Source organism: Ranitomeya variabilis, chromosome 1, assembly GCF_051348905.1.
Source record: "Ranitomeya variabilis isolate aRanVar5 chromosome 1, aRanVar5.hap1, whole genome shotgun sequence".
Classification (NCBI taxonomy): Eukaryota; Metazoa; Chordata; class Amphibia; order Anura; family Dendrobatidae; genus Ranitomeya; species Ranitomeya variabilis.
In genome coordinates, this window is record NC_135232.1 from 134,161,888 (window position 1) to 134,184,678 (window position 22,791).

General features: G+C 45.7%; 1 protein-coding gene across 1 annotated transcript in view; it reads left to right on the forward strand.

The window, feature by feature from the left end:
- Positions 1–22,791, forward strand: part of ADGRV1 (adhesion G protein-coupled receptor V1) — a 742,217-nt gene that overhangs the window by 706,373 nt on the left and 13,053 nt on the right. The window contains exons 87-88 of the mRNA XM_077289021.1: positions 8,957–9,114; positions 16,751–16,872. Of these exons, the coding sequence (XP_077145136.1) occupies positions 8,957–9,114; positions 16,751–16,872 (280 nt within the window). The remainder of the gene's footprint in view (positions 1–8,956; positions 9,115–16,750; positions 16,873–22,791) is intronic.

Consider the following 22,791-nt stretch of genomic DNA (forward strand, 5'->3'; position numbering starts at 1 on the left):
CGTCCAATCTCAATTCCAGCCAATTTTAGCTTGAAAATGTTAAACGGCGCTCCTTTCCTTCTGAGCCCTGCCATGCGCCCAAACAGTGGTTCCCCCCCACATATGGGGTATCAGCGCACTCAGGACAAATTGGACAACAACTTTTAAGGTCCATTTTCTCTTTTTACCCTTGGGAAATTTAAAAAATTATTGCTGAAAGATCATTTTTGTGACTAAAAAGTAAAATGTTCATTTTTTCCTTCCATGTTGCTTCTGCTGCTGTGAAACACCTGAAGGGTTAATAAACTTCTTGAATGTGATTTTGGGCACCTTGAGGGGTGCAGTTTTCAGAATGGTGTCACTTTTGGGTATTTGTTGCCATATAGACCCCTTAAAATGACTTCAAATGTGAGGTGGTCCCTAAAAAAAATGGTTTTGTAACTTTTGTTGTAAAAATGAGAAATTGCTGTTCAAATTTTAACCCTTATAACTTCCTAGAAAAAAAAAATTTTGTTTCCAAAATTGTGCTGATGTAAAGTAGACATGTGGGAAATGTTATTTATTAACTATTTTGTGTCACATACCGTATTTCGCGGACTATAAGACGCACCGGACCATAAGACGCACCCCAAATTTGGGGTGAAAATTGCAGAAAAAAAGATTTTTTATAAGATGGGGGTCCGTCTTATTGTCCGAATTTACAGTATCTTACCTGTGGGCTGGTGGTGGCAGAGCAGGGTCACAGGAGGCATGGTGTCGGCAGAGGTGGGGTGAGGCGGTACGGCGTGCACCTGAGCAGGGTCACTTCCTGCTTAGGTGGGCGACGCCACGGCCTGGTGTCCATGGGAGGGTGGCAGCAGTGGTTACTGGCAGAGGTGTTGGGATGAGGAGGCACAGTGAGAGGTATGGCGTGAGAGGGGTCCCTTTCCCCGGTGAGGTGATGCAGCAGCCCGGTAATGCAGCAGAGCCGGGTGAATCCTGTTGTTACCGTGGTGGCAGAGGTGTGGAGATGAGGAGGCGCAGTGAGCGGGGTCCCTTTCCCCGGTGAGGTGATGCAGCAGCCCCGGTAATGCAGCAGGGCCGGGTGAATCCTGTTGTTATCGGTGCGCGCGGCCATCTTCCTGAGGCCGCGCATTCGCAGATGGAGCTCTGCTGCCCGGGGCTTCAGGAAAATGGCCGCCGCAATCCCCATCTGCGCACGCGCGGCATCCCGTGGCCATTTTCCTGAAGCCCCGGGCAGCAGAGCTCCATCTGCGAACGCGCGGCCTCAGGAAGATGGCCGCGCGCACCGATAACAACAGGATTCACCTGGCCCTGCTGCATTACCGGGGAAAGGGACCCCGCTCACTGCGCCTCCTCATCTCCACACCTCTGCCGCCGCACCTCTGCCGCCACGGTCCACGGTAAGCCTGCATTGCGAATATAAGAAGCACCCCCCATTTCCCCCCCTTTTTTTGGGGGGAAAAAGTGCGTCTTATATGCCAAAAAATACGGGTAACTCTCTGGTTTAACAGAATAAAAATTCAAAGTTGGAAAATTGCGACATTTTCAAAATTTTCGCCAAATTTCCGTTTTTTTCACAAATAAACGCAAGTTATATCGAAGAAATTTTACCACTATCATGAAGAACAATATGTTACAAGAAAACAATCTCAGAATCGCCAAGATCCGTTGAAGCGTTCCAGAGTTATAACCTCATAAAGAGACAGTGGTCAGAAATGTAAAAATTGGCCCGGTCATTAACGTGCAAACCACCCTTGGGGGTGAAGGGGTTAATAAACATTATGCTGAGTGTCAGTATCACCCCACCGTATGTGGTGCATCATCAGACATAGCCCTATCTTCCTTTATTAAGCCATACTGCCTTCATTATGTCTGTGGCAGTTATCTGACACATCTGTTTCTTACTGGAGGTCTAGTAATCTGGACTTTATAATCCTACTTTCCTTCCTGCACTAGAAGTAATCTCTCTCCATGTACTGACATTCAGGCGAACCTGTAAGGGATTTGGGTTATAGACAGGAGCCAATCTGTGGAGCCTGAGCTTCAGTGTGACGGTGACATCAGCAGCCTGGACCAATGAGGAGGCAGGAGGCGTGTCTCAGACCACCTACTACTCTCTGTAGACACTGTAGCTGAACTGTAGTCACCGCTGTTACAGCTCTGTTATAATGGGCGGCCGCACAGGTGCAGTCAGCTAGACTACATATGAGGACAGACGGGCAGCGCTCACTGCGCCTGCCCAAGGCAGGAGAAAAGAGCGAAGACTTGAGTGACGGCTGTGTGGCGTCTGCAGCAGGGGGGGGAAGGCCTGCCTCCAGGACTGAAGAAAGGTATTTAGGACAAATTACAAAACGGATTATTTCTGCAGTTACAGCACCAAGAACTAAAAGAGCCACCTTGTCAGAATGCAGCATTACTCTTTTAGTTTCAAACGCCTGGAAATTAATTGCTTTTGGGCATTTGGGCGTTGTTCTATAAAATCCAATATACTTTTAAGTAACGCCTTACCTCAGCCAAAAGTCCATATCGAGTAATCTAGATTCAACAGTGATAATTACAATAAAGAGGTTATCATTGATTGATTCTCAAATAGCCCACAATTGTCACAATTTTAGCATTAACTATAAACTGAATGTGATGAATGACTGATTAGAAATCAAAATTTAATTTAGTGGAAATTAAAAGGTTATTCCCACTATTTACAAAGCACATGTGTGACTCGGCGATTATTGCTAATTCGCAGTATAAACCCAATATAAAGTTCCTTTCTTGTACATTGGTGTCTTTTTTTCATCTCATTCTGCCTAATTGTGCATCCAGATTCACAGAGCTGAATGCGCGATCCTTTTATTATCGGATAAAACTACTTTTCCTGGCAGCGCACTGCTGTTCCTCAGTGCTGCAGGACCCTCCATCTGCTCTCTTGTGTGCTGCCTGATAGAGATACATATCAATATATACGGTAGATAGGAGAGACAGAAAAAAGAGGATAGTGGGAAAAACAATGACAAGTGAGAGAAAAACTGATAGTTGTAGAAAAGAAAGGAATACACAGAAAAGAGAAGGCGATATTGTAGTATACTAGTTATTGTACTATGTTATTGATGATATTGCAAAAATGATTTTCTAAAATAATTCATAAGGTTACTTAATAAAAAAAACTATCTATAATCAAACTGTTGAGTTGGCGTACAAACATTGCCTAAATATTTGTTTTCTTGCAACCCTCAACCTATTGTCTCTTCCCCACCATCCTGCAGAATGTAAGCCCACAAGGGCAGGGTCCTCGCCCCTCTGTATCAGTCTGTCATTGTTAGTTTTCTTACTGTAAGTGATATCTGTAATTTGTATGTAACCCAATCTCATGTACAGCACCATGGAATTAATGGTGCTATATATATAAATGAATAATAATACTTACAATGTGCCCCGGGATGTTCTAGCCTCCTTTAGTAAATAGCACGGGAAGGCTGGAGCATAAGCCATTTTTAATTTACATGGATGCGGTGATGACCCATTATTTGACTTCCACATTTCATTGATGGTGGTGGGGATCTTCTGAGTATGATCATGCACTCGCCTGCATGCAGAGCATAGCTGGGACATTGGCACATACTGTATGACTAATTCCATATACACAGGAAACCAAGACCATAGTATGATTTTGGGAATCACCCATTAACAGGTTTATTAGAAGCTCACTTAAGAATATAAAGCAGCTATGTAGAAAAGATAGTTTAATGGGTAAATGTATTACTCCAGTCTCCATGCTCTTACAGGGATTGCCTTATTTTATGTAACCTATTATTAGTTTTGCAAATTCGTTACGCAATATAAGGAACCTAAGCAGTAATAATTCATGATGTGAGGTAAAGACTGGGTGGAATCCAACTGAAGGAAGGAGGAAGATTGCTACATTATCTCTGCGAGTTTAGACATTTGCTGTCTGTGTGCCAAACTAATGTCATTCCAGGTAAACCCTGAACAAGCTTTAACACAGACATTTCTTGGAGCAGTGTGACGTCATTGTAAAGTAACATAGACTTTCACAATTTCATTTTGAGCAACAGAAAATGTATGTAGTCCTCACCGAAAGAGAGCAGATTTTTTTTCATTATTTTAGCACAATCCCCAGATCTTAGTTCTAAAATATGAAGCTTAACATTAGAAACATGATTTCCATAGCTCAAATACCTGTAGAAGGAAAATCAGAGAAAAACACTACATTAATGTAAAAGTGTCTATCACAAAGCAATATACAAAACTCTTAAATAACCAAACAAATGAAATAAGTTCTGTTTCTGAAACCGCAGAGGCAGAAATCCTTTCAGCTATCAGCACTTCCATGATTGTGAATTGCAGACTTCATCAAGACTCGCGTAGATCAAGCTCTGCCAGTCTTGGTGGAATAGAAGAGGTGGCAAATACTTTAAGGGTATGTTTCCACGGTCCGTTTTGCCGGCGGGATCGCCGCAGCGGCGAAGCCGCTCGGCGCTAAGCCCCGCCCCCTTCCTGGGACGCGATGGTGCCGGATGTGTACAGTACACATCCGGGATCATCGCACCCCTCGCCATAGGGCCCTGTGATATGCCTTGCGGGGACGCTGCGTCCCCGCAAGGTGTACGGACATGCTGCGTTCTGAAAAGACGCGCAGCATGTCCGGAGTCGCAGGGCCGCCGCGTGCGGGTTTCCACGCATAGTGGAGACGGGATTTCATAAAATCCCCTCCACTATGCTGGAACATCTGGACGCTGCTTGTTTGACGCTGCAGCGTCAAACAAGCAGCGTTTACGTACCGTGGAAACATACCCTAAGAGGCGAATCTTCTGATTGACGTGCGCTGCACCAGAACTATTGCTCCAGTCCAGGACGGACATAGCATTTCTGGCATAAAAAATGCTGCCACTTTTCATGACTTAGACGCCAGCCGTGACCCCACGCCCCAGCTCCTAATCAGCTCCACCAATTTCAGCAGAGTTTATCCAAAGTTACATGAAAATCACAGGAGTCGCAGATTTTTTGTGCAACTCTGCGTTGATGAATCGGCCCCTTATTCTTTAGAAAAAAAGGAGTATAAGCTGGAAAATGCCAACTGAATAGCTAAATTAGATTGCAGCTAGAACAATTCTGGCATAAAACTAGATGTCAGATATGATAATGAGCAAGGGCAGCTTCTACTACTTTCCCCACTTTTCTTGGCTGTGTGTAGGTCTGATAATGACATTTCTAGAATTACTAAATTCCAGTTACACACTATGGAAACAATTTTAAAAAAGTTTAATTTTGTCACTGTTTGTCTTTGCCATAATGTCCTATCTCCGTCAATACGCTCTACCATAAAGATCCCATGTACACTAGTATTTTACTACTTTTCTGCTAGACTTACAGGTCACGACCCAAAATCAGTAGACTCCAATCTTCTCTACCCAAAGCCATGTCACAAAATCACAAAATCTAACAGTTTAGAGGACACCAACTCAAATTACTGCAGTCAGTAAAGGCGGCAATAAGTTCATTTCTGCCAAATCATATTTTAAGTGAGTGGTAGATGCCTGTCTCAGGAGGTATAATATTAAAATAATTTTTTCCCCTCAATATCACCCTAAAATTGGTCATACACATGTAAAAACTAGTAGGTGGACAAGCTTTTAGGCAACAGCTATTTCAATCAACTCCATCAATAACGAGGTTGTCCAGTACTTTATCATTGATGACCTATCCTCAGAATAGGTCATCATAGGTAGGGGGTCCAACACCCCACGCCTCCACCGATCAGCTGTTCTTGGTGTCAGCGGCGACTGAAATCCTTAATTGCGGAGCTGCTCCGTCTTCTGACAGTGGCCACGGCTGGGTGCTGCATATCCGTCTCCTATTGAAATCAATAGGAGGCGGATGTGCAGTACAGTGCGGTGGCCACAATCAATAGACGGAGCAGCTCCAAAATTGGGCATTTCCATCTAGCAACAGCTGCCACCGAGAACAGCTGGGGGTGAGATCCTGACTGATTAGACATTGATGACCTATCCTAAGGGTAGGTCATAAAGGATGGTAGTGCTTAAATCCAGCATGCTTGCACCCAGGAAAACATCTGTATTTGGAATGAGCTCAGGACACCCAATTACATTAGATCTAGAGGGAATCAGTGGGTTTGGCTGATGTGACTAATCACAAATACGCTGCGCCCTCCTTGGCGTTAGTGCACCTTCCCAGCTACTTGTTTTCTACCTACACCCTCCTCTAGCTCCTGTAAAATCAGAACTGTCATCCAAGAAGAAGAGGGGACATAGATGGGTGGGAAGATTCACTGAATTGTTCAGTCACGCCAAGGGGGCACTGAGCACCCGTGCTAGGTTTGAACAGTCATTTTGTGCTGTCAGATTTCCATTTAAATAGCAATGTTGGTAGGCTTTATGATTAAATCTGATATGTATAAAATAACTAATGTGGAATCAGCACTACTGATGTCTGTAGACGGATAGCGATGGGCAGACCGTGTAGTGTGAATGAGTGGGAACAATACATGTGACTAGTAGTCATATATGGGTTTTGATGAAACAATTCTACTTTCGCTGATTTGTAATGCTTCTGAGTCTCACATAATGTACAGAGCTATGATACATCCTTTCAGTAAGTCTTGTGTACTGACGTAGAACATGAAGCCCACTCCATAACAATGAATGGAGCCATTTGTTGATCAGATGACCACAACAATCATCTGTTACAACGTTGCTGTCCTCCTTTTCCCGCATACTTAGCAGTAATGTCAATGGGCTGCATTCACTATTGATATCATGCTAAGAGGGCGCTCACTGTCCATTACTGTGAGAGCAATAGTTGGCACGGCTTGTTCACCAGATAAGAAAACAATAAAACATGTTCGTGTTTGCCTTTAATAACATAACTTCCCAGAGAGACCTTAACAAAACCCTCAATAATTAATACCCAGGACAGTGCAAGAATGCTTCTAGGCAGTCATAAATGGAGCGTTGTGAAGATTTACCTTATTTCTCTTTTTACCTGGTTGTTGATAGGTGGTGAAATTAGTGTAAAGTGCCATGTTATATTGGATACTGATGGTCCATCCTCACTATCAGATCACTGGCGATCCAGCCCTCCGCACCCTCACTGATTAGGCTGAAGGGGCTATGGTCTTGGTACAGTCCACGGCTTTTATTGTTGACCATTCAACCATACTGGGCAGCACGGTGGCTCAGTGGTTAGCACTGCAGCCTTGCAGCGCTGTGGTCCTGGGTTCAAATCCCACCATGTCCAACATCTGCAAGGAGTTTGCATGTTCTCCCCGTGTTGTCGTGGGTTTCCTCCGGGTTCTCCAGTTTCCTCCCACACTCCAAAGACATACTGATAGGGAATCTAGATTGTGAACCCCATCTGGGATGGCGATGATAATGTGTGCAAACTGTAAAGCGCTGTGGAATATGTTAGTGCTATATAAAAATATATAAAAAAAAAAAGATTATTATTCAAGGCAATGTACATCACTGAAAACCTGTGTCATCGCTCACTTGTTTCAGAGGATTGTATATCCTGTGCAAATATCAAGATCATGGCCGATTCCTGGTGTTTATTAATAAAGATTTTAATTGCGCCTGCATGATGCTGGACTTCTTCAGGTTTATCCTCGTGCCTCAAATCCATTAACTTTTCAGAATAAGCTGTCCTGTGTGAAGGAGGAATAACACTAATTCTGGTCATCATATGACTTGTATCAAGTATTATTTATGGTTTTCCCCTCTGCAGAATTTATTCAATAGAAGTTGTAAAAATGAAATTTTTCTCCCTCCAAACTGTGTCCTTTTCCTTTCTTCATAGAGTTGTATAGGCAGCAGGAGTAATTTTTTTTACTTAGTGAAGACAGAACTGAGGGCAGATTTCAGCAGTTTCTGAAAGTAAATGATCGGTGCTGAAGACAGGGGAGAGGGGCAGATAAGGCTACTTTCACACTAGCGTCGGGCTCAGCCCGTCGCAGTGCGTCGGGCCGACGTTCCCGACGCTAGCGTTGTATACGACACACAATGGGGGCAGCAGATGCATTTTTCCAACACATCCGCTGCCCCATTGTGAGGTGCGGGAAAGTGCGGGGAGGTGGGGGCGGAGTTCCGGCCGCGCATGCGCGGTCGGAAAAAGTGGCCCGTCAGCGGCAAAAAACGTTACATGTAGCGTTTTTTTGTGCCGACGGTCCGCCACAACACGGCGCAACCGTCGCACGACGGTTGCGACATGTGTCAATCCGTCGCAATACGTCGCTTAATGTTAGTCTATGGGGAAAAAATGCATCCTGCAAGCACTTTTGCAGGATGCGTTTTTTCGGCCAAACGACACATTGCGACAGATTGCAAAGAACACTAGTGTGAAAGTAGCCTAAGTGGGGAAAGGATCCTTAACATGACCCTTTTTATATAGTGCTAATTTTTATGGTCTAAGGAGCGTGGCTCAAGGGTAATTATGCAGAGCAGACTAAAGACACGCCCCAGAGGATCTGTGAGCCACACCCTCTTGTGGTTATGCAGTAAGGAGCGTGGCTCAAGGGTAATTATGCAGAGCAGACTAAAGACACGCCCCAGAGGATCTGTGAGCCACACCCTCTTGTGGTTATGCAGTAAGGAGCGTGGCTCAAGGGTAATTATGCAGAGCAGACTAAAGACACGCCCCAGAGGATCTGTGAGCCACACCCTCTTGTGGTTATGCAGTAAGGAGCGTGGCTCAAGGGTAATTATGCAGAGCAGACTAAAGACACGCCCCAGAGGATCTGTGAGCCACACCCTCTTGTGGTTATGCAGAAGGGTTGGCACTTTGTATCAGGAAAACAGCTGCCAATACTACATCAATGTAATGTAATGCTACGCACACGATGTTGGGCACAAAAGTATGACGTTAATTGTCGGATGTATACTGTAAGCCAAATAAGACTAATAAACATAACAGATTAAGTAACGTTTGTGTTTTTATTTTACAGGTGTTTTATTCCGAATGTCTATGCAGCGCTCTTTACGGCTGCTCTTGTGCCATTGGTTTGCCTTGTAGTTGTACTGGTAGTTTTCATCCACGCATACCAAGTCACACAGCAATGGAAAGCATATGATGACGTGTTTAGAGGCAAGCCCAATGCCACAGGTACACTATTATTTGTACACTATTATCGCTACAATATAATCTGCAATCAGGCAGTATTCACACTGAGGTTCTCTCTTGGCTATTCTGGTTTCATCTTTTATTTGCAAAAAAATGTAAAGAAATAGATTTGTTAATGTATTTTTAATACATTTTGCAGTATTTTCCATAGTCATAACTAGAGTCTGATATATATATTCTCACCTCCCATCCGCTCCTCCGCCACCCAGCGTCCTCTTCTGAACCCATCAGCTGACCTCAGTGTGCAACTGACGGGAGCGCATTCTATGACTGCCATGTACACCCGGTCACACCAATGTCAACTGCTGGCCTCTGATTGGCTGGCAGTGCATGGAGCCGATGGGTCTATGCTCCACAGTACACTTCAGCTGAATATGCATCCGAGGACGCACATCCAGCTGAAGCATTTGCTGGCGTTGGGAGCCCTCACTCGGCAGGCTTGGTCACAGGGGCGATCCCTGGTATTTTCTCTGATCCGAGAAAAACGGTCCAAGTATGCTGATCACACTCTGATCAGACTTCGATCAGACTTTGATCATAGTGTAATCTGATTTTCTCGGATGAGAAGATGGAAAAAATTTTTTCTCCATCTTGTCTGTCCGTGACAATCAGACAACACTCAGATATCATCCAAGTGCAGTCAAAATTGTGCATGCTGCAATTTGTCTGGTCGAACAAATCTGTCCGAGGAAAAAATCAGACGTGCACGGCCCCATAAAATAACATTGGTCTGAGGGGGAAATATGGTCGTCTGCATGAGGCTTTAATTTAAGGCTTCTTTTCACTTGGTGTTTTCCCTACATGTTTGCTGTATGTAACAAGAAAGCACCTGAGATATATGGCCAAGGTACACATAGTCTCCCAGAGTCTTCTCTTAGCCTCTGTGAGCAAAATATAACAGACTGTGCTATTCCCTACACAACCTACAGCAAAAACAAAAGTATGCCATGACGTCAATGATTCCTGTAACAGGGGAGCCTTTGGCAGACAGATGCCACTGAGTGCATTATAAGGATATGTCGGAGGTTTCCTTAGAGAAATCCTTTTATCTAAAACTTGAATGGGCGCTGCAGAATGCAGTGTGAAAAAAGCCAATGCAGAAACAGATGATAAAGATGAGCATGTTTGCATTCATTAACAATAAATGTGTGGACATAGTGTGGACAGAGCCTTTAACTTTCCAATACGGAGAATCAGCAGCAAAATCCAAAGCAGCAAACACTGCTGCGGATTTCAATACAGATTGTTCACGGTGCAACATAAATTGGCCAACGCTGATCTTCTTATGCTGTGGATTTTCTGTGCTGCCTGTGGATAGGATTTTTAAAATCTCTTTCCACAATGTTACTACAGCAGGTTTTCTGCACAGGAAAACCCAGATAGAAAATCTGAACTTTGTGAACAGACCTTATTCTTGCCCCATTTTTTGTAACCTCCTGCCCACACTTTTATTGCATATTTGATGAGTTCCCCCTCACCTTAAGCGTCTTAAGAATGACAGTCCGACAGCTGAAGCACCTAATAATAGATAGTAATTTAAACAGAATTTAATCTTTCTCCAGGGTCTAAACTTTCCATTTTCATAACAAACTATACCTGAAAACTCCACTCTGCAAAATGTATTTTTTCTTTGAAGTTCAGGTGCTGTTTCTCAGAAATATTGTTTGTGTTCTTTATGCCCTAAGGTGATGACTGTAAAATATATTATACTGTCTCCCTGCTGCAGAAGAAAAGTAAAGAGACTGTATACTGTCAGCCAGTATATCCACGCATAACTCACATGGTATAACTATAATTCCCAGTACAAAGCCTCCTGTGACTACTACATGGGCTTCCTGCATAGTCTTTATTGCTATGGCGCCAACGTATTCTGCCTTGCTTTACAACTGGGAAAAAAACTTCCTTCTCTCCACTGACATTTTCTGTCAGGGTAGAGTCACAGGGACCCCATAATATTCAGATAATCATCTGGTCTCCCCAAAATCTGTGGGTCCTGAGAACATTTCTCTAGAGTATATGTAGCGCCCCCACTGCCGCAGGGCCGCGGGGTACCCGATACCGGGCCTCTGAGTCTCTGCTCTGGGGTTGTCACGGTGGCTAGACCCGGTCCGTGACCCTGCTGAGGGGCGTACAATAATAGATGTGGATAGATGATGGTGGTGGTGATGCCGTAGTGGTGCGGTGCAGTAAATAACGAGGACACCAGGTTGCAGTCTCTTTACCTCTTTACTGAAGATCTCTGGGTCCTCAGTCCGGAATCCGGATAACCAGGCTGCGCAAGTCCGGCCGGTCCAATGGCACCTCCAGAGTTCTCTTAACAGGTGGAAATCTGCGCCTTCCTGCTAGCGCTATGTGTTGTGGTCTTTCCCTGCTGTGCTTACGGAAAGTCCCCACAACTGTTGTGTCCGTTTCTTAAGTTCGCTCACAACTCGATTAGATGATGTCCTGCTAATCCTCCGTCCCTCCCTGATGTTACGGTTAGGACGGCACCCGTATGACGGGTAGGCTCGGAGCTCTTCCGGGACCCTAGAGTTGCCCCTCTCCACAAGTTGCCCCCCAAGACTGCATAGGTGATTTAGGTGAGACAGCCCGCCTTAGACTGACTGTCCTGCCGTTGGTTTAGAGTATTGCTTGAAGCTGAATATTGTAATACTCCCTCGGCGTTCCGGCCGCCGGTTGTGCGCCTCAGTAGGATGTTGCCTCGGTCTTACAGCACGACTCCTACTGGTATTCTCCTTGTTGCTTTGATCTCGTTTCTCACTCAGCACAATCTATCTCGCTTCCAATCCCTCCTTGGGTACCGCCGCTATACTGAGCAGGCACGGTCCCGTTACGTTCGCTCAAGTTGCCAAACCTCTGTCAGGATCCCACCCCTGACAGGGACCCTACCAAATCTTCTCCCACAACACCCTCTGCCACAAGGTGTTGCCTGGTTCCAACCCAGTCAGCTTTCTGTCTAACTTCCTGCCTGACCCCCAGTTTACCCACAATGGTGGGGAGTGGCCTAATGAATAGAACCCTTAGCTCCCCCTGGAGGCCCGGCTGTGAAATGTATTGGTGTCTGTGATACCTGGTCAGATGAACTCCTTCAGTGCCATCAGACGTACCATAGCTCCCCTTAGTGGCAGAGCCACAGTACTGCAACGACCAGGACTCTGGGGCGCTGCACTCCCCCCCGGTTAAATCCAGTACTCCTGGACTGGGAAGAAAACAACAATACAGGTTAGCAAAAAGACATACAATTTTGTTGAGTGCAATAACAATAAGTATACTTGAACAGAGCTTCCCTTTATGGGAGGTGAGGACACTTGAACGTTACAAACATGGTTAAATACTTTTAAATAACTTTTCTATAAATAACTCTCTTTACCCAACCGGGTATTCTACTTAGTACAAATGCTCGAACAATAATTTAACTTTGCCTTTAAGGACGTACACTCTGAATCCACTAAAGACCTTCTTATAATCACATCATAAGGCAATTTAACTTTTTCATGCTCCCTCTTTAAATCTGCAGGACCGCCTGTCCTAACGGCACCAGACCTTCTGCCTCTCCTTTCTGTTACAGGACCGCCCCGTTCAGCCCGGGCCTACTGCCTTTTCAACTACTATACACAGTATAGAACATAACATTACTTTCAGTTTTGGATCAATGGGCCATCTCTATATGGCTCCTAAGAGGACTCACTAACTAACCCCATACGGGTTCACTGTCTGTCCCCATGTTTCTATCAACATTATTAAACATTTTTCACAATTAACTTGGTAAATACACATAACTTCTTCATATAAACATCATCATTTCCTTCTATCAAGGCATTATTACTATCTGTCTTAAAGCAATATCACCCTTTAAGTGCAACAGGTGAACGTCCCCTTTAAGGGGTGACCAAGTCTCTATGAGGTAGCATATCTTCTCAAGCTACCAGTCCGTACTCATCAAAGGCTCCGGTGCGGTATCTTCGCAAAGAGTCTCTTGTTAAGTAAAACCAGTAGGGAGCACCTTTAAGAAGGTGCAAACTATGTACAAGCAGTTTGTATCATGCACTGTTCATGATTGCGGCAGTTCTGGAAACTTGTGCAAACTTAGAAAAAGCAAACAAAACAATAGGGATCCCGGGTCAACAAAGGGATTCCCTTAAGAGTTAACCCTGGACGGGTCTAGCAGCAAAAAAATCAGGAAACGAACAAACAGTTAAGGAACTATTTACATGTAATGCAGTTTCTTACTCATTTTTCAGTAGCCCCCACCGAGGCTTCACCTGGCAGGTGGCCCTCTGCAGGCCAGGCAGGTCGGACTCCAAGCTCACTCCCGCGGCCAGGTGCACCCCGTGGGTTCGGGTCTCCTGCACGACCAGGTCGTGCGCTGCGATGAGTGTCTGCGTGGGTCGATGGATAATGCTGGCAGCAGCGGCGGCGGCAGCAGCGGCTTCAGCGGCGAGCTCCTCCCCCTCGGTGCGGGATACCGCCAGAACGGCAGTGCAGCGCTGCATATCCCGGGCCCACCAGCCGCTCCCCTTTAGGTGCCGGCAGTATGTGACCACATCCCCCGGCTTCAGGAAGGACTTGGCGCCATCTCCACACAGGCAGGGCTCCACTTCATCCCGGGTGATGCGGACTCTCAGGGCTGTCCCGATCTCCTGCACGAAGCCCTTTCCTGTCTGGGGCAGGTAAACAACCACAACGCCCCATTTCGGCAGGGAGCCCTCCAGCAGTTCTCCTCGCGCCTCCCGCTCCACTTCTCGCTGGAACTCCGCGATCAGGTGGTTTCGATATTCCCCCCAGGGGAAGGGCCCGAGGTCATGCCCCCCCGGTGCATTGGTGCCAGACGGCGGGGACATCGGGGCGCCACTGGTCGCAGCAGTGGCCGGGTCGTGTGCAGGGGTGAGGTGGTCTCCCCGGGGATCGCGGCACTGGGTACCTTCACTTGCGGTAGCTCCTCCGGCGCCGCTCCCCTCTCCTGTGGAAGGCGTACGAACCGGGGACCATTCAGGCACGGGATGCCCCATCGGCAGCTCCCAGGGATGCAAGTCCTCCAGCGGGGGCATATCAGAATAATCCGCTGGTGACGGGGGTCGATGCGGGGCCATTCTTTTCTGCAAGCCTTCCTTGGTCTCCAGTTCCACCTCACCTGAGTCATAGTTTCGTTTCTTCGGTTTCCGTCCAGCATAGAAAATCAGAAGGCGGGTCTCGACTGCTGACGGACACGTCCTCAGAACACAGCAATATTTAGACTGGGCGGTCATTGTTGTTCGTGCTCTCCAGCTTGCCTACGCCCACTCCACGCCAATCTTCTTCTCCTGCGCTCTCCTCAGCGCTGTAATGGCGGCGGATTTTGGCGGCAAGTGGCACAGCACAGTCTTTGCAATAAAGTACAGTCCCAAGCACAGTAAATCACAGTTCCAAGGCACACATGACCTGATTCTTCAGGCTTAAGTAGATCCTGTTCGTGACGCCAAGTTGTAGCGCCCCCACTGCCGCAGGGCCGAGGGGTACCCGATACCGGGCCTCTGAGTCTCTGCTCTGGGGTTGTCATGGTGGCTAGACCCGGTCCGCGACCCTGCTGAGGGGCGTACAATAATAGATGTGGATAGATGATGGTGGTGGTGATGCCGTAGTGGTGCGGTGCAGTAAATAACGAGGACACCAGGTTGCAGTCTCTTTACCTCTTTACTGAAGATCTCTGGGTCCTCAGTCCGGAATCCGGATAACCAGGCTGCGCAAGTCCGGCCGGTCCAATGGCACCTCCAGAGTTCTCTTAACAGGTGGAAATCTGCGCCTTCCTGCTAGCGCTATGTGTTGTGGTCCTTCCCTGCTGTGCTTACGGAAAGTCACCACAACTGTTGTGTCCGTTTCTTAAGTTCCCTCACAACTCGATTAGATGATGTCCTGCTAATCCTCCGTCCCTCCCTGATGTTACGGTTAGGACGGCACCCGTATGACGGGTAGGCTCGGAGCTCTTCCGGGACCCTAGAGTCGCCCCTCTCCACAAGTTGCCCCCCAAGACTGCATAGGTGATTTAGGTGAGACAGCCCGCCTTAGACTGACTGTCCTGCCGTTGGTTTAGAGTATTGCTTGAAGCTGAATATTGTAATACTCCCTCGGCGTTCCGGCCGCCGGTTGTGCGCCTCAGTAGGATGTTGCCTCGGTCTTACAGCACGACTCCTACTGGTATTCTCCTTGTTGCTTTGATCTCGTTTCTCACTCAGCACAATCTATCTCGCTTCCAATCCCTCCTTGGGTACCGCCGCTATACTGAGCAGGCACGGTCCTGTTACGTTCGCTCAAGTTGCCAAGCCTCTTTCAGGATCCCACCCCTGACAGGGACCCTACCGAATCTTCTCCCACAACACCCTCTGCCACAAGGTGTTGCCTGGTTCCAACCCAGTCAGCTTTCTGTCTAACTTTCTGCCTGACCCCCAGTTTACCCACAATGGTGGGGAGTGGCCTAATGAATAGAACCCTTAGCTCCCCCTGGAGGCCCGGCTGTGAAATGTATTGGTGTCTGTGATACCTGGTCAGATGAACTCCTTCAGTGCCATCAGACGTACCATAGCTCCCCTTAGTGGCGGAGCCACAGTACTGCAACGACCAGGACTCTGGGGCGCTGCATATACAGTGGCCTTAAAGCACCACTCGAGCATGTGTTTTCTTATTTCAGCGCTGGAGTGGTGCTACTAACTAAGTTTCCTGACCCTAGTATTATACATACCAGCCACCATCTTCAGCTCTTCCCTGCACTTCTCTGGTCCAGCGTCGCCATCTTGTGACCCCAGCTCCTGACTGATCAGAAGTCAGAGGTACCAGCCACAAGCTCTAAGTACAAGTCTGAGGGCCTCGTTCTGGCCCCGTTCTGGCTCTCATAGACCTACAATGATTAGTGACTTACAGTCGATCCATCAGGTCACAAACTGCTGGAAACCAACCAGAGCAATACCGATAAAAGATAAAGACTGCGGCTGGTAAGTAACCCGCTGAAGTGGTGCTTAAGGGCTCTTTGCTTGTTCCTTATCCTCAGATTAGTGCCTTCAGATCAACACCTAAGGGTGGCCATACATATTAGATGGCTGACAGCCGAACAATGACTGTCTGAACCAACACTCACACAGGCACGCTCAGACGACCTAGCGCTACTATGTCCTGTATGATAAAGCTGCCGGCTGACTCATCAGAAGACAGCTTTTCTCAGAGAGAACCATGCAATTGGAAATCCAAAATCAGATATATGTAATCGACATTTCTCCCAACCACCAGTCGGCTAACCTCCCCATACACATTAGACCGTCGGCCCAACCTGTCGATATCGGCAGCTTCAGCCAACTTTATGTCTGTGGAATATAAGTAATCTGAGAAAAACAGCATGACCATAAGAACCAATCTTACAAGGCCTCATAAAAGGCTGTGTATCCATAGCAACCACTTTAAATTACTCAGAATTTCCATATCCCAGATCAGATTGAAAAAATACATTCAGACATAGAACCTTCGATTTAGTTTTTTCTCCCCTGTGATATATTTTTAACATTTGCTATATATTATCTCTGACAAAGCTGTAAACATATAAAGCGATCAGAGTTTTGACAAGTAACATCCTAGGGTAATATGTTTTTTCTTGCAGAAATCCCACTTATTTTGTATCTCTTTGCTGTAATATCGGTGACCTGGCTTTGGGGAGGATTACATGTTGGCTACAGACACCTCTGGATGTTGGTCGTCTTCATCATTTTTAATAGTTTACAGGTAAGACTCCTAGACTGTGAACAATTCCACAAATCATTGTTGCATCAATGACAGATGATGGCTCAGTCCACAAGATGACGGTACTGTCATATGGAGGTGAGTGGTATAGTATCATTTGAGACCAGTTGAAACAGGGGCAGAAATTCTGTTTCCAGCGGTATACAACTTACTTGACTTCTTGCTGTAGTTTTGACAAGCAGTGTTTTATCTGCTGCAGCTCTGTTAGTCCTCTCAGTGATGAGCTTCTTCTATGGTTTCTTTATACTTATAAGCTGAGGCTATTCAGCTCCTGTCACTGATTTGCAGCTTTCTTTCTATGCACAGTGTACATGGAATTCTATCAGTAAGTGGTGCAGGTGGGATTAGACAAAGCTTATCACTGAGAGGACTAGCAGAGCAGCAGAAGATCAAATGTTGACTTTATCAAAGGTACAGCAAGAAGCCCAGTAAGTGACACATTGCTGGAATCGGGCTCGCTGCCCCTATGTTATGCTTCCCTGGAAATCTCTTAAACCTGGTGATAGATGTCATAATTCCATCCCTCAGTATGTCTAGGATACAGTTATTGACTGTTCAACTGTCCATTTAGGTACAGGGGATTTCTGAAGCTGTCAGTACTTTGATTGACAGCTGAGTCCAGTCTGGTGCAGGGGCTTGTTGAGCTGTCAGTGTTTTGACAGTTCAGCCATCCAATCTGAGACTGAAGTGCTGGTTGTCTTCAAGTGCTCATTGTCCCAGGTGATTGCCAGGCTACTTAACTGGCTATTAGTCCCAGACCTCTGCCAGATGTACATTCAGCTTTTTTTGTGGTTTGTCTCTGTGTGCTTTGTGTTCTGTTTGTTGATCTTTCTTTGCCTGACCGTTCTGTTTGTTGATCTTTCTTTGCCTGACCTTGGACCTCATACTGACCATGCATGTATTTAACCCATTTGCTCTGTTCTGCTATCCTTCTGGTATTTTGACCTCGGACTGTTACCTGACTGCGTAGTCAGGGTCTGTATGTTTAGTCAGCACCTGGACAAGGCTAAGATTTTATGTTCATGGTTTTGATATTGATATTGTGCAGCCATTTATTTATTGTGGAAATAAATACTATTCAGCTTATTATATAAAAACCCTGTGACTTTGTGTTCCAAATGGCTTCCAGAGTGCATTAACTATATATATATATATATATATATATATATATATATATATATATATATATATATATTTTTTTTTTTTTTTTTTAATTTATTATAATTTTTTGATCATTATTTTATAATTGTGACAATTATCATGTGTCAAGTCTAGCTTGCTGCACGTGCTTTATAAATGTTTTCTTTTTATTTTCCACTCAACTGTCCAAATGGGATTATAATTGTTGAATAATTTTATGATGCGTTTATAATCCATAAATCCATATCCTCTGGTGCACCGTACATTACCGGTCCAAGGGTGAGCTTACCTATACACATCAGCCCCCTTTACCCCTGTACACTGAGCTGAATGGAGGAATGTACGAGCAGGTTGTTATATTTTCCAAGAAGTTCAACTTCAAGGTCCATCGCATTGTTCTGCTCACACTGAGTCTATTTACAGTCTGCTTATTTTGGCATAGAGATAATGACATGGCTTCCCATAAATTTTTGTATTCTAATTGTATATTTTATTACAAGACTTTTCACAGCGATAATGTGTCCAATTATAGCCCCACACGGCGTTTATATAGTCACGTTATCCTAACAAAGATTAGATGTCAGAGCGGAAAGTACCTGCAATATACACGTCTCCTGCAGCACTTCTCCTGGGGGGAAAGAGTTTCTGGGAAATTCTCTCTAAGATTTTATGGTTTATTGGAAACTGTCCACACAGCAAACAACAAGAAGAAAGTACCAAAAAGCAAGGTTTAGTGTCTGTTTATGTGGGACGCCTACAGGAAACTAAAGTCCCAGGAAATCTGGAGCTAATGACCACAACAACCAGAGTGATTGTAGTGATATTTTGCTTTAACCGCAGAGTAAATCTGCATTTCCACAAGCCAACTCCTGATTTTTGGCACATATACAGTGGGGAAAACAAGTGTTTAGCCAGCCACCAATTGTGCAAGTTCTCCCACCAAATACTTATTTTCCACCATAATGTGCAAAATAAATCTTGCCAAATCAGACAAGGTGAGTTTCTGGATTTACTTTCTCAATTCTGACTCTCATAGTTGTGGTCTACCTATGATGTCAATTACAGGCCTCTCACATCTTTTAAAGTGGGAGAACTTGCACAATTGGTGGCTGACTAAATACTTTTTTCCCCACTAAATGTGGTGGCGATCACGTAGCAAACAAGCAAAATGCATGGTAGTATGAAAAATGGATTGTTTATGCCAGAATAACAATCATTATTTGCACCACATCACTCCGTGAGCAGGGGACGTGCAGCCTATAAAAGATGATTCATGTGCACTGAGATAGTATTAACGTTGGCCCATGAAAATATGACGAAAAGTGAGGCAATTTAGATATAGTCGATTTAATGATCATTAATAGGTCGAAATCGTACCCACCTAAATTGTTCTTTAACTCCTTCTGTTTTTTTTGTTCTTTACTCCCCTTCTTCGTAGAGCCATAACTGATAACTCATAACATAAATCAATTTAATGCGGCGACCAAAAAAACGCAATTCTGGCATTTTTATTTCTTTTCTCGTTATGCCGTTTACTGATTGGATTAATTTACTTTATATTTTAATAGATAGAACTTTTACGAATGCAGCGATACCAAATTTGTGTATTTTTAACCACTTAACGATCGCCGATACACCTTTTAACGGCAGCAGTTAGGGGACCTTATTTCTCCCCCAGTGTTAGAAAATGATTCGGGTCAGTTTTTACCGTCCCCAGGCTTGTGATCCCCGCTATTCACCGAAAAAACGTTGATCGCAAAAAAAAAAAGTCAGATTTCACATTTCTTTCTCTCTCCTCTGTTATGATCTAGCATCCCTCCTGCTCCGTCCCCCGGCCCTCCACATCATCTTCCTGGAAGAAAATGGCAGGCACATGCGCAGTGCACCCACCGAGATCTGCCGGCCATTACTCGGCAACAATAGGAGATTTTTCCTATTGGTTCATTTTGATCACTGTGATAGACCCTATCACAGTGATCAAAATAAAATAAAAAGTAAATCAAACCCCCCTTTATCACCTCCTTAGTTAAGTAAAAATAATAAAATGAAAAAATGTATTTTTTTCCGTAAGGGTTGGTGTCATGGTTCCCAATGGCAAGGGAACGTCAGAGAACATAAATAACAGAACAGCTCTTGGGTGATGGAATCTCGAGCTGACCGTGAGCTAAACCTACCACACAACTAACAGTGGCCGGGTGGCGTACCTACGTTTTATCCCTAGACGCCTAGCGCCAGCCGGAGGACTAACTCACCCTAATAGAGGAAAAGACAGACCTGGCTTACCTCTAGGGAAATTCCCCCAAAAAGGAGACAGAAGCCCCCCACATATATTGACGGAGAGTTCAGAGGAAAAGACATACGCAGTATGAAGGTAGGTTCAGCAAAGCGAGGTCCGCTTACTAGATAGCAAGAAGATACAATAGGGAACTTCACGGTCAGCTGAAAACCCTATTAAAATACCATCCCGAAATTACTTTAAGACTCATGTGTCAACTCATGACACCGGAGAGTGGCAATTTCGGCCCACAAGAGCTTCCAGCTACAGAAAAATAACATAACTGTGAACTGGAACAAAAATGCAAAACAAACTTAGGACTAAGAGTCCAACTTAGCTGATAGTAGTCTAGAAGCAGGAACATGCAACAGAAAGGCTCTGGTTACATTGATGGCCGGCACTAGAATAACTGAGCAGCAAGGCTAAATAGGATACACCCATATCCTGATGGAAACAGGTGAACAGAGAAAGTGAAGCACACAAGTCCAGTACCACCAGTGACCACCGGGGGAGCCCAAAAACCAAACTCACAACAGTACCCCCCCCTCAAGGAGGGGGCACCGAACCCTCACAAGAACCACCAGGGCGATCAGGACGAGCCCTATGAAAGGCACGGACCAAATCAGAGGCATGAACATCAGAGGCTGTCACCCAAGAATTATCCTCTTGACCGTAGCCCTTCCACTTGACCAGATACTGAAGTTTCCGTCTGGAAACACGGGAGTCCAAGATCTTCTCCACAACGTACTCCAATTCACCCTCAACCAACACCGGAGCGGGAGGCTCAACGGAAGGCACAACCGGTACCTCATACCTGCGCAATAATGACCGATGGAAGACATTATGGATAGAAAAAGATGCTGGGAGGTCCAATCGAAAGGACAAGGGGTTAAGAATCTCCAAAATCTTATACGGGCCGATGAACCGAGGCTTAAACTTAGGAGAAGAAACCCTCATAGGGACAAAACGAGAAGACAACCACACCAAGTCCCCAACACGAAGACGAGGACCAACACGACGACGGCGGTTAGCAAAATGCCGAGTCTTCTCCTGGGACAACTCCAAATTGTCCACCACCTGTCCCCAAATCCAATGCAACCTATCCACCACAGTATCCACTCCAGGACAATCCGAAGACTCCACCTGACCGGAAGAAAAACAAGGATGAAACCCCGAATTGCAAAAGAAAGGAGAAACCAAAGTGGCAGAACTAGCCCGATTATTGAGGGCAAACTCCGCCAACGGCAAAAAGGCAACCCAGTCATCCTGATCCGCAGACACAAAACACCTCAAATAAGTCTCCAAGGTCTGATTAGTTCGCTCAGTCTGGCCATTAGTCTGAGGATGGAACGCAGACGAAAAAGACAAATCAATGCCCATCCTAGCACAGAACGCCCGCCAAAATCTAGACACGAACTGGGTCCCCCTGTCAGAAACGATATTCTCCGGAATACCATGCAAGCGAACCACATTTTGAAAAAACAGAGGAACCAACTCGGATGAGGAAGGCAACTTAGGCAAGGGCACCAAATGAACCATCTTTGAAAAACGGTCACACACCACCCAGATGACAGACATTTTCTGAGAAACAGGGAGATCAGAAATAAAATCCATAGAGATGTGAGTCCAAGGCCTCTTCGGAATAGGCAAAGATAACAACAATCCGCTAGCCCGAGAACAACAAGGTTTGGCCCGAGCACAAACATCACAAGACTGCACAAAAACTCGTACATCTCGAGACAGGGAAGGCCACCAGAAGGACCTAGCCACCAAATCCCTGGTACCAAAGATCCCGGGATGACCTGCCAACACAGAAGAATGAACCTCCGAGATGACTCTACTGGTCCAATCATCAGGAACAAACAGTCTACCAGGCGGGCAACGATCAGGTCTATCTGCCTGAAACTCCTGCAAAGCCCGTCGCAGGTCTGGGGAAACAGCAGATAATATCACCCCATCCTTAAGGATACCTGTAGGTTCAGAATCACCAGGGGAATCAGGCTCAAAACTCCTAGAAAGGGCATCCGCCTTCACATTTTTAGAACCTGGTAAGTATGAGACCACAAAATTAAACCGAGAGAAAAACAACGACCAGCGCGCCTGTCTAGGATTCAGGCGCCTGGCAGACTCAAGATAAATCAAATTCTTGTGATCGGTCAATACCACCACCTGATGTCTAGCCCCCTCAAGCCAATGACGCCACTCCTCAAAAGCCCACTTCATAGCCAAAAGCTCCCGATTACCAATATCATAATTTCGCTCGGCGGGCGAAAATTTTCGAGAAAAGAACGCACAAGGTCTCATCACGGAGCAGTCGGAACTTTTCTGCGACAAGACCGCCCCAGCTCCGATCTCGGAAGCATCGACCTCAACCTGAAAAGGAAGAGTAACATCAGGCTGACGCAACACAGGGGCGGAAGTAAAGCGGCGCTTAAGCTCCCGAAAGGCCTCCACAGCAGCAGGGGACCAATCAGCAACATCAGCAC